The 12450-nt window shown below is 46.7% G+C and overlaps 1 protein-coding gene across 1 annotated transcript in view; it reads left to right on the top strand.

Moving 5' to 3' along the window:
- BICRA (BRD4 interacting chromatin remodeling complex associated protein) overlaps positions 1 to 12450 on the top strand; it is a 115499-nt gene that overhangs the window by 77141 nt on the left and 25908 nt on the right. The window contains exons 2-5 of the mRNA XM_054999476.1: positions 4429 to 4474; positions 6286 to 6328; positions 8980 to 10986; positions 12134 to 12448. Coding sequence (XP_054855451.1) covers positions 4434 to 4474; positions 6286 to 6328; positions 8980 to 10986; positions 12134 to 12448 — 2406 coding nt within the window. The 5' untranslated portion in view covers positions 4429 to 4433. The remainder of the gene's footprint in view (positions 1 to 4428; positions 4475 to 6285; positions 6329 to 8979; positions 10987 to 12133; positions 12449 to 12450) is intronic.

The following is a 12450-nucleotide window of genomic DNA, read 5'->3' as shown; positions in this document are numbered from 1 at the left end:
CTCCCAGAAAGTCTCTGATAAGATGCTTTTATCACCTCTCTTGGGCAGAATTTGGAAACTAAGTTGGGATGCCCTCTTAGGGTACCCAGGGATTCGTCGTGTGGATGGTTTGGACTTTCACCTTATTTATTTTATTTATTTGATTTATAACTCTCCCTCCCCACAGATGGGCTCAGGGCGGCTAACAACATTCAAAAAATACATTAAAAGTCACAAAAACATAAAATCAATAATTATTTTTAAGAAGTCATTAAAATAGTCCAGGAGCAGGCTATTTAAACAAATAGTGGGAGTCCTTATACGGGCATAGCTGATGGCCGAGGGCAGCCCCAGAAGAAGTGGTGGTCTTAGATGGAAGAAGGAGGACACCCACTGGCACTCAGCCAAAGGCCCGGCAGAGCTTCTTGATGTTCCAAGCTTTTCCGCACCTGAACACCCTTATCTATGTGCCTGTTGTATGTAAAGAAATCCTCAGTGCTCTCTTTGGTGCCCAGATTTTGACCAGTATAGACACTCTTGTCTATATATTGTAAATCAGTTGATTTACTAAGTGAATGTTTCTCTCCATAGCTGAGTTAGGGACCGTAGACTTCACCACTATGTTGCCTTACATACTATATGTTGCTTTAAATATGTGCTACCTGTGCTTTATGTTGTCTAACGTCAGTCCTAGAATTGCTTATGTTCTGCTTCAGCATTTCTTCAACTCTGTCTTGGATTCTTGCTAATGCTACGTCTTGTAAACTTCTATCTATTTACCCTCTGGCATTGTTTATGGAAATGTCCTTAATATTGACTGTATTAATCTTACACTGTGTAATCCGCCTTGAGGTCTCAGTGAGAAAGGCGGACTACAAATGGCATAAAATAAATAAAGTGATTTGCCGGTGTTGTCCTGGTCCACTCAGGGTTCGGGAGATCATCTTCTTCTTTCACAATTAATAAAATCAGAGATCCAGCCTTGGTAGCCAATCAGAAACTTTTGCTCACCCCAAGCCCGTTTCTTCTCCTCCTTGGTTGGCAGAATCTGTCCTTTGATCTTATTCTGAGTCTCAGAAGTGTTTGGAATGATGTAGAAGTTGCGCCGACTGTCGGGGCAGTCTTCCTCCTTCTTCTGCACCCCTCAGGCTCAGTGTAAAGAAAAGAGGAAACCACTGTCCTGTGGAGTTTCATAGGGACTTCTGAAGAAAAACACAATTTCGGGAATCACCCCTCCTTCGCCTCCCCTCCAGCTTCTAGCTGGGGAAAAGGCTGGGGTCCCTTATGGTTGTCTAAGGATGGAGAAGACGCTGCTCCGGGGAGCAAATTTGTGGCCCTTTCATAAAAAACCCTCTTAAATTTCTTTCTCTGGCACCCAGGGGCAGAAAAGGGAGCTGGGATCAGTTGATTTACTTAGTAGGTGTTTCTCTCCATGCCTTTTGATCAGCTAATGAATGAATGCATCCTATCAAGCTGTCATTTTTATGGATTTTTTTGCAAATCATTCTTGTCAGAAGCGAGAAAATTAATAACCCTTCAGGGACGGCCTGGGCTCCTTGACCTTGGCAGTCTACTCAAGACTCAAAACTGCAGAATTCCGAGAGATTTCTTTTTCCTCCTCCATCTATGAAATATTTTTGGCCTTCTGATAATGTCGCTCATTTGCCAGAGCTCGCAGAGGGGGAAGGGCTGACTCCTCTGTATTCCCCAGTCTCAATACATGGGTGTGTGTGTGTGTTTTTTAAATCTTCTCCAAGATGTTCTTTGTAACATTGCGTAGTAGAATCTTGTCAGGAAGTGCATAATAAAGTGTCTTTATTATGTGCGTGTATGTGCACCTGTGTGCACCTGTGTGCGGAGGCTCATGGTTTTGTTTCTTATAAATCAGCAAAACAAAATTCTTTGCAATGAGGTTGTCCAGGCCCTCGTTTCTGTCTGTCTGCCTTGAACATTCCAGTTTTGGAAAATATACTACATGGAAGAGAATCACAGCATTTTTGTAGCCATGTTAGTCCTACCCAAGGCTCATTTTGAGGGGGAATGCACAGGAACGCAGTTCCCCAAAGAGATCACGTCAGGTGCCCCCCCCCCACCTGACTCTTGGCCATTTTGGGCCCATTTCGGCCTGGACCGGAGTCGAAATGGCCCAGATCGGGCCTCTGACAGGTGGTGGATCACTCTCCCGCTCATCAGTGGCCTGATCCTGACCATTTTGGGCCCCTTTTCGGCCATTTTCAGCCCCTTTTTGCCATTTTGGGCCCAGTTTTGGCCCCTGAATGGCCAGGATTGGGTCCAAAACAGCCAGAATAGGTGATGTCAGGGGGTGTGGCATATGCAAATTGGTTATACTAATGACACACTTCCGGCTATGGCAAGAGGCGTGGCATATGCTAATGAGTTATGCTAATGAGTTCCTACAGCTCTTTTTCTTCGAAACGACCCCTGGTCCTAGCAAATAAGAAGCCCAAAATGGGGAATCAGTGCAATTCATTTGGATCAACTAGGGATGTTGACATCGGGGCAAGCTTTTGAATTAGACAGAAGTCTTAGTCGAAATGAACGTTCATGAAATAAAGGGAGAAGGAATTTTCTGCGCCATGTTCATGATACGACGGTTGATTCTTAATATTTACATGGCAAACATATGCATTGGTTTCTCCCATCAAAAACCATAGACTTTGAAGGGGCAACGCAACCTCTTAAGGAGTGCCCGTGCCAGAGAACTGCAGTTGGCTGTATCCCTGTGGCATGCATTCTCCTGCGAGTTAAAAGGGTCTCCCTTGCCAATTTTAAACCAACGATCAGTACAGCAAGCATAGGAGTGCTTGTAGCAAACATCTCTGCCATGTAAAGTGTGAACTGACCTTTAATTATGTTGCTAAATAAGCATGCCAGTCTGATTTCAATGAATGCAAAGGCTCCAAGGCTCAGAGCTGTCAATGAAATGTAGACATTCCCTCTGGAAAGTATGTATAGCGCTGAGGGTGATCTGCTGATGTACGCATCTCCAGAGACAGCCCGGTGTATTTCTTATACATGATGCGCACTTTTCTTTTAAAATTTGTCCATGTAGCCCCATAAGCATCTTTCCGCTGCTTGTTTTTCCCCTGAATAGTAAAACCGAATGTTAGTAGCCTGCGTCGTAATATTCAAGCTAATAAGAACTTGCATCAACTACACAACTGGGGCATCTGGCATCTAGCAACCCAAAAGGACACTGTAAATGTTGAGCACGTTCCTATATGTGTGATTGAACAGCAGCTTATAGATAGGTGGTTAAGCGTACTCCATAGAGGTGTGCTTAAGGGAATGCTTTATCCTTTTTTCTCTTGCACTTTCACTGTGAGAAATCCGTCTTTCAGTTCTGCTGAAACATAGGGATTTGTTTTCTGTTGGTCTCCTGGCTTGCTTCCAGCCAGAGCTGTTCAAATTCAGAGTTGTCCCAGCAATGCTGTTATGTGTTTACAGCCGTTTCCATTGGGGAGCTACCATGTGGTCGCCATGCAAGCTGGAGAGCATGTTTGCTGTGCTGCGTTTTTTGGATATCTGCCGTGCTGTACTCCTCTAGCCAGTTCATAGTAACTTGCAAGGATTTTAGCTCTGAAAGGCAAACTTGGAGGAGCCTGTGGCATACAGAAAACTCGACAGAGAATGGGGACAATTGGGCTTTTGCGAGAAGACCGGAGGGGCCATGCTGCAATGTTGGCAGGACTCTGCAAAGCGAACACCGTATATGTCTGTTGCCTTAAGCATTGTAGGTGTATTTCTGCCTACAAGAAAGGGGTTGGCCTCGCGGGAAAGGGACTTACTTTCTTATCCCCTCAACCTGCTTATGAGCAAAGATGGCAGCGGCAAATGTGAATTCAAGTTTCTTCGTTTTTCGGATGTGGGTTTCATACCGTGGAAGCATACCTTTAGGGCAGAAGCAAGAAGAGTTGGGTTCTTTTTTGCATGTCATAGCACCGACCCCCTGCCATGATATGCTTGCTCTTCTTGAGCTTCCTTTTGCAAACTTGGGGGGGGGAAACCCAAGCGAGACCTTCCTCCAACATTTCTTAAGCAACTGTTTGATTCGCCGTATTTCTCTTGCTGATTTATTAGATTTGAGCATTTGCCAAAGACCCAAGTTCAACAAAGGGCCGGCCTGCACTCACTAGCACTGCCATTCTGTTTTGTGCCTTGTCTCTTCCAAGTTATAGTGCCCCACTGAAGGTGCCTTGAATGTAGGGTTGCCAGGTTAGGAAATTCCTGGAGATTTGGGGGTGGAGCCTGGAGAGGGTGGGGTTTGAGGAGGGGAGGGGTTACTTGTGTGAGAGTCAGAGTCCGTTGCAAATAGAGGTAAATGTGTAGTGAGGTATAGTCTGGTTGTGGGTGGAGCCATTTCACTTCTGTTTTGTGTGCCCATAGTGCTATCCTGGTTGTAATGTGGTTTCCAACCCCTTCTTTCAGTTGACATGGATGATGAAGATGGCCGATGCTTGCTAGATGTAATTTGGTAAGTAAATGCTCTCTGTGAACTGTATTTTCTCAAATATTAAGTGTTGCACTTTCATCCATGCTTGGAATCCCTCTAAAAGGGATTGGCGTGTATGGAATATATATATGGTCATCTGCCCCCCACACATGAGCAGCTGCAGGATATCAACCCACACCTTCACCCTTTGAGCAGTTGAATTGTTGAAATGCTGTTTTGTAAGATTTATGATTTTATTGTTATGCCTGTGTTTTTGTTATAACCTGCCTTGAGCCCGCTTGTGGGGATGGTGGGCTATAGCAACAACAACAACAACAACAATAACAATAATAAATATACACAGCTTTTGACTTTTTGAGGTCTTGAACTGAAAGCTTTCTGCTTGTATCTGGCAATAGGAATGGGTTGCAGACTATGACAAAATTATTGTTGAAAGTAAGTAAAGCTTCAGGCAGTTTTTGCCAAAATCAGGGGAAAGCTTACATAATATTTAGCACTAAAGTGGTTTTTTCGCCCCAAATCTATTCTATGAAGAGTTTATTAAAATAAATTTCCGCCAGTGGTTTTGTGATCAAGACCCCAAATGGAAGAGGAAAAGGAAGAATAATATTTTGGGGGAGGACGAAGTAAAAGAAAAACACAGGCACCAGCCCCAAAGGCTAACCCCTTCCCCACTGGGTAGATTAAATATGTACATGGGGGAGAATTTGTCTATCTTAGAAGGAATAAAAAAAGAACCCCAAACTACATGCTGTAGAATAGTTTGCCCACCATCCAGCCACAGTTGCTTGTGACCGAAATCCCACTTAAAGCTGTAATTTAGTCACAACAACCAACATTTCCTACCAGTATCAGTGGAGGCCTGTTTTTGATGTTAAACAGTTACAAATCTGGAAGTGGGAAACTGAAGCGTAAATTAAAACGATTCTGCTTTTTTTTATTCCTATCAGTAAGCAAAATTTCTAGCGGTGGCCTTACTTGTTACCAATTTGTTTAACACGCTTCATGCATTCACAATGGAAACCCCTTTTTTCATTTCAAGGGCAGCTCCTCGCAACAAGAAGTGCGGAGGAATGTTCTTTTTCCTCTTGCGCTTATGGTAGCATGGAGAACGGAGTATCTGGCATTTTTCACTATATCATATTTTTGGCAACCTTCACAGCACACCAAAAATGTGCAACTACTTTTTGTGCCCAAGAGACTGTTGCGCTTATGTTGAACAGCAGTATCCCCCCATTGCCATATAACAAACTGAGGCACATGTCTGAAGAAATATTGATATGGCACGAGAGCTTGCAGTGTGTTGGTTTTTTCTTTTAATTCACTAGGTAAACAGAACTTTGGGTTGGCATAAAACAGGGTTTTCTGTCCCTGTTTGTAACATAGATAGATAGATAGATAGATAGATAGATAGATAGATAGATAGATAGATAGATAGATAGATAGATAGATAGATAGATAGATAGATAGATAGATAGATAGATAGATAGATAGATAGATAGATAGATAGATAGATAGATAGATAGATAGATAGATAGATAGATAGAGCTCTCCCTCTGTCACACAGAAATGCACATACATGTGTGCGGAAGGGGAGTATATAATAATTGGTGTGTGTGTGTGTGTATTTTGATAAATAAAACATTACTGAATTCCCTGGAAAAGATAAGCCAGTTCTAGACAATGAAACGTAGTAGATAAAAGATAAGTGATTAGTTATGCTTCCCATTCCTGATAATTCGTTAGTAACTTTTGTTCTACTTCTCGTTTTTAGAACCACAAGCCCTATGTACCCTTCTTAAAATGATTTCCTGTATTGATTTTTTTTCCAGCGATCCTCAGGCCTTGAACGATTTTTTACATGGATCCGAAAAGGTGAGAAGTCGTTCCTGTGAGCGTTTTCCTTTTGAGGCTTAAGTTGATGCATGTTTAATTAACAGATGAAAACACCTCCTTGAAATGCCTCTGGCTTGTGTGTCTAAATGGAAAGAACTGGCGACAGAGAACAGAGGGGGGGATTGATCCTAGAAGCAGGGAATTGGGAAGAGGGCGCTGCCATTTTGTCTGAGAATTCTGTGTTTATTCTCCAGTCTTTAGTCAGAAATCACTCTCTTTTTAAATAGCTATCTGAAAAATTATTTGCTTCCTAATAGGGGGAGGGGGGAACAGTTCTACCAGCACAACTGGGAACTAATTATTTTGCAACTCCAATAAAGAAATCTAGCTACCACGGAGAGGGAAATGATCTAGTCCCCTTTGGTCTTTGGCTAACGTGACGTTTGGTCTCCATTTGATGTCCTCCTGACTTCTTGCTCACTGTCAACCTTAAATTTACATTCACATACAGTAATTTTTAAAAATCTTTTTCAATTACAGATTGACAGTGATGATCTCCTGGACAGCACAGGAGATGCAGCCAGCGCCTTCTTTGAAGGTGCTGGGGTATGTATTTTTTTCCCACATCATTTTCAAAGTATGGTGTATATTCATTTGAGAGACGTCATGTCTTTTTCTTTGCACATTTCATACATTTTTTTTAAAAAAAAATTATGCTCAGTGCATGACAAGGGTACACAAGATTCCGTCCCCACAATAGAAAGCAGCAGGGCTTTTTTTCTGGGGGAAGAGGTGGTGGAACTCAGTGGGTTGCCAGCACAGGGGGCAACTCTTGGCGGGAGGTGGTGCCCCTGGTACCACATGTGCGCATGCAAAGAGCACGCATGCTCCCAGGGCCTATGACGTCACTTTGGGTCAGCTGGAACAAGGGGGGAGTTTTTAAAAGTTGAAATCACCCTCCGCGAAAATGGTCACATGGCCGGTGGCCCTGCCCCCTGATCTCCAGACAGAGGGGAGTTTAGATTCCCCTCTGCGCCAGTCCAGCGGTGCGGAGGGCAGTCTAAACTCCCCTCTGTCTGGAGATCCAGGGGGCAGGGCCACCAGCCACGTGACCATTTTCAAGAGGTTCTCCGTTCCACCATGTTCCAGCTGAAAAAAAGCCCTGGAAAGCAGACATGATAGCAGACAATACAGAGGCATAGAAAGGTGTTACAGGTGCCATTAACACCTTAGATCTCCCCCCCCCCCTCGCCCCCCAAATGTTTACAATGCTGGAGAGGGAACAAAGCAATGTAGCGGCCCAGTTTCTGAACTATATGCGGAGATGCACGGAGGTTGCTTTATAAGTAGATGGACAGAGCAAGGGAAAAATGAAAGGGGGGGGGGGCTCTAGACCCTTTCCAGTCTGGATTCCGACCAGGGCATGGGACAGAGACAGCAGTAGTAGCATTAGCGGATGATCTCCGTCTGAATATAGACAAGGGCCTCCTTATTGCTTCTGGATCTGTCTGCAGCCTTTGACACAGCAGACCATGTTATCCTGTTGAGACCATGTTATCCTGTTTAGAAACAGAAGTTGGCATCAAACTGGACTGGTTTAAATCCTATGACATTGTTTATGGAAATGTTCTTGATACTGTATGGAAATGTCCTTAATGCTGATTGTACTAATCTCACACTATGTAATCCGCCTTGAGTCTCAATGAGAAAGGCGGACTATAAATGACATACATACATACATACGTACATAAAATTGGTAGACATGGGCTTTGGAAACTGCTACTTTTTCTTTTAAGGGTGGGTTGGACTTTGAAACTCTATTGAAACATTCACGGAGGGGGGGGAAGAATCAGCTTTTTAATTTAACAACCTGTATGGGAAGCTGAGTAGCCGAGGTGCCCAAGGTGGAGAGACTAGAGCGGGGAGAGTTCCCCCTTAAGGCTGTTTGTGGCTTTAAGCAGTCCACTGCGTCGGCTCTGTTTGTAACCGTAAAAGCAGTTTCAGCCACAGTTTATGGGCATTTGGCGCAAGGTGAGGTGGCGATGCAGTGCTAGAATTTGCGTGACCAGCCCACATTTATTTTGAACCATTCATTTGGAAAGCGGGGTCGCCTGTAGGTTTTGCATTTGCAGCTCCCTTCCTGTCCTCTTCCATCCCCGTGTTTTGTTCAGCTCTGTGGGGAGGGAGTTCCTAATCACCGAGATCAGCTTAGTAAAGGTTGGAGAGTTGCAAAAGCATTTGGGAAAGATTTCTTTCAGGAGGGGGTCAGGAACTTCCATTTGTTTGCCTTGGGAACTGTGGAAACTGAAGGGCCTTCATCTTTTCTTTTCTTTTTTTGCACCAGATGTGTTGTTGTGAAGTCTGATATAAGGCAGAAAAAATGCTTCCCTCTCTTCGCCCAGTATATAAGTGGCCATCCGTAGGCATAAGATGGCTGCACTTTAATGATGCATATTAAGAGAATTAAAACTGATTAAGGAAATGTTTTTTATATAACAACAACTGCAGCATCTTTGACCCATTCCGCAAAAAGAGGCAAACTCTAGGGTGGGAGAAGGATGCAGTTTCACAGCGTCTCCTAAGACGACAAAGCGGTTAAGCACAGAAATACCTAAAAACGTTTCTTCCGTCGTTTCGCCAAAGCGTGTAACTTGGTTTTCCCGTTCTCTGTTCGATCTTCACTCTTCTAGCTGCACGTGCAAGAATCCTCCAGCAATCATCTGAACGCAGAACAGAGCCAGCCCACGACCAGTGTCGACCTAGACTTCTTGGAAGATGACATCCTGGGTTCCCCTTCGGGGGGCGGGGCCAACCTGCAAAACTCGGACCAGCCCTGTGACATCCTCCAGCAGAGTTTGCAGGAGGCAAACATCACCGAACAGACTTTGGAGGCAGAGGCAGAACTGGATCTGGGCTCTTTCCAGCTCCCTACGCTCCAACCGGTGGTCCACACTGCCTCAGATGGCACGCCGCAAATTTTCTCTAGTGGGGCTGACCTGATCGGGCTGCAGCAACCTGCGGTCCTAACCCACCAAGCCTTAGTGCAGCAGTCTGTGGGGGCGGATGTGGTCAACAAAGCCATCAGCGTGCAGCCTTTTCTCCAGCAGGTCGGCCTGGGAAACGTCACCATCCAACCCATCTCCAACCTTCAGGGCTTGCCCAACGGCAGCCCCAGCGGGACGCTGGGCATCGGGCAGATTCAAGTGGTGGGCCAGCAAGTGATGGCAATTAACCAGAACGCTCAGCAAATCATTGCAAAGCAAGTCCAGCCTTCCCCAGTGACCGCTATGCCGGTTGGGAGTTACATTGCTCAGACCACGGCGGAGCAGCAGCAGGTCACTCTCGCCTCGGCTGGGGTGTCTCCGCAGAACGCAGGCCTCGTCATCCAGAAGAATCTCCCTGCGGTGGCCACCACGACGTTGAACGGAAGCTCCATGTTTGGGAGCGTGTCCGCCACGCAGGGTTCCCAGCCTCTCACCGTCACATCGAATTTAAGCAGCCCGCTGGTTCAGGCCCAAAACGTGATCATCCACCGGACGCCCACGCCGATTCAGCCCAAGCCCGCCGGCGTCCTCCAGCAGAAGGTGTACCAGATCACGCCCAAGCCCTTTGGGCCCAACAACGCCACCCTCACCATCCAAAACGAGGCAAGCCTGCAGCAGCAAAAAGCCCAGCAGAATCTGGCCTTCATGGCAGGCAAGGCAGGGCAGAACGTGGTGCTCTCGGGCTTCCCGCCGGGGCTGCCTGCCAATATGTTTAAGCAGCCCCCGCCACAGCCCCAGGCCCTTAGCAAACCGATGAGTGTCCACTTGCTGAACCAAGGGAGCAGCATCGTTATCCCGGCACAGCACGTTCCTCAGGCCATGCTGCAGGGGCAGAACCAGTTCCTCCTTCCGGGGCAGCTCACGGGCACGTCCGCCGTTCAGATCCCCCAGCAGCTGTCAGCGTTGCAGGCTAACATGGGGGGCCAGATACTAACAACCTCCCATCCCAGCGGGCAGACCCACATCATTACTAGCCAAGGGCCTGGAGGGCAGCTGATAACGAATCAGGCGCTGCCTGCCCAAATCCTCACCAATCAGAACCTTGCAAGCCAGCTCAACTTGGGGCAGGTACTGACATCGCAGAACGCCCACGGCACCGCCCACATCCTTTCTGCTCCTATCCAGCTGCAGCCTGGGCAGGTCGGCCAGCCGACTCTCTTCCAGATGCCCGTCTCTCTGGCTGGTAGCTTGACGACTCAGAGCCAGCCGACTGTCGCAGCCTCTTTGGCTGGCGGTGCCATCAATCAGGCAGGCCAGACTGTTATCCAAGGGGTCACCCTACCAAACCAAGTGGCCATGTTAAATGCTGCTGAGAACCTCAACCAAACTGTGACCATCCAAGCACCGGCCAGCGCCAGCAGCCAGAGCCCCGGCCTTATTCAGCCGCAGTCGGCCTCCAATGCCAACTTGCTGTCGAGTGGCGACCAGGCCAGCATATTAACCGTCCAGTCCACCTCCCAGCCTTCTGCTCCTCCCCAGCTTCAGCTGAATGTGCAGCAACAAACTCCACCACCTCAGCAGCCAGCGCAATTACCGGTGACTGCCCAAGCCAGTCCTAACTTGGTGGCATCTAGTCCAGAAAAGATTATTTTGGGCCAGGCAGCAGCTGGAACCGTCGTCTCCCAAGATTCCATGCAGATGTTCCTGCAACAGGCAAGTGAGAGGGTTGCTAGAAGGATGGCTAGTTTATAGTGAAGACTGCAGAAAGCATGGCAGAGCTTCGAAGCATTATGTCGTCCTTTTTGTTGTCCCTCTTCCAGCAGATGGTTATAGATGTGCTTGTAGAGCAGCACTCATCCTTTTTTAAAATTTAATAATAATTTAATTTAATAATAAGGATCGAGTCCTTAGTAAGAATGTTAGAGATTATTTCTCTACGTAGTACTATTAATTTAAGGAAGCATGAATAGATATGGAATCCAGAAAGAATTGTGGCCGTGACTATGCAAAATCCCTTTTTAAAGAATGCGAGTTTCCTGCCCTCCTGAAAATCTTTTACGCTGTCTGCTAAAACGGGGACGGCTAGGACGGTTATTCAAGGGGAAAATCTGAGCGCCCGCGCACAAATCACTGGATCTTCTAATCCTCCTTCAGTTTTTTCTGTGTTACGACCAGGAAGAAAGTTGTAGGATTCAGAATTTGAGATTGTAGAGCTGGAGGTGGGAAGAGAGGTTATGGAACTCTAACCTTCATTCGGATAGAATGAACAGTTTGTTGTTTGCAGGCGAGCGTTTTTTTGGCCGCTCGTGCTTCATTATTTGCGTCCAGCGGCACCTTAGAGACCAATGAGATTTTCAGAGTGTAAGATTTTCAGAGTCTCTGACTCCAGAAAGCCTATGCTCTGAAAATCTTGTTGATCTCTAAGGCACCAGTGGACTCAAATCCTGCTGTTCTACTGCAGACCAACACGGCCGCCCGCTTAAAACTCTTTGCGTGTGACACCCAGTAGAGGCAACCAATACGAGAATAAGGATCCATCGGAGGGTAGAAATAAGAAGGCTCAAAGGCCTAGTAGGGTATGAGGTGTACGTCATGTAATATATTGCATATATGGATTTGACCGAAATCTTTCAGGAAGGGTGACCGCCTACTTTCTGTCCTTTTGTGGGAGGGAGAGAACAGCAGAAAAGGTTCCAAGACTGGAATTTCGGGTGTTACTTCTAAGGCCATGTCTGTACTAGATGTTTTCAGCAGCGGGGGGCACAGACAGCGTGCATGATAAAGCGGCACTGGCAGCGGGTGGGGAAGATAGGTGGTTCTCACCGACGTGGTCCATGTTAAAATCTCTTGGAAATTTCAGAAGGATCGCAACCAGCAGCAGCAGCCGCCGCCGCAATTTTATTCGCCAGCTCTGAAAATGCAGCAGGAAAGCAGTTTGAACGAGTCCACCGTACCGCCCCACCTGCCAATGCCTCTGCCCATCTACAGCATAGCCACCACCGCCCTCAGTACTACCAGCAGTGTCCCGGCCTCAGTGATAGTCAGCAGCAGTGTCGGTGCAGCCCTGCAGCCGCCTGCCAGTCGGGAGTTGAGCCAGAGCCACAACATGCTACCGGCGGATTCCAAAGTACCCCAGTTCTCTGCCGGCCCTCCCCAGCAGGCACTGGCTTGCCAGGT

The sequence above is a fragment of the Eublepharis macularius genome, chromosome 15 (assembly GCF_028583425.1).
Source record: "Eublepharis macularius isolate TG4126 chromosome 15, MPM_Emac_v1.0, whole genome shotgun sequence".
Classification (NCBI taxonomy): Eukaryota; Metazoa; Chordata; class Lepidosauria; order Squamata; family Eublepharidae; genus Eublepharis; species Eublepharis macularius.
The sequence above is the reverse complement of the archived record's forward strand: the minus strand, read 5'-3'. Positions and strand labels throughout refer to the sequence as shown.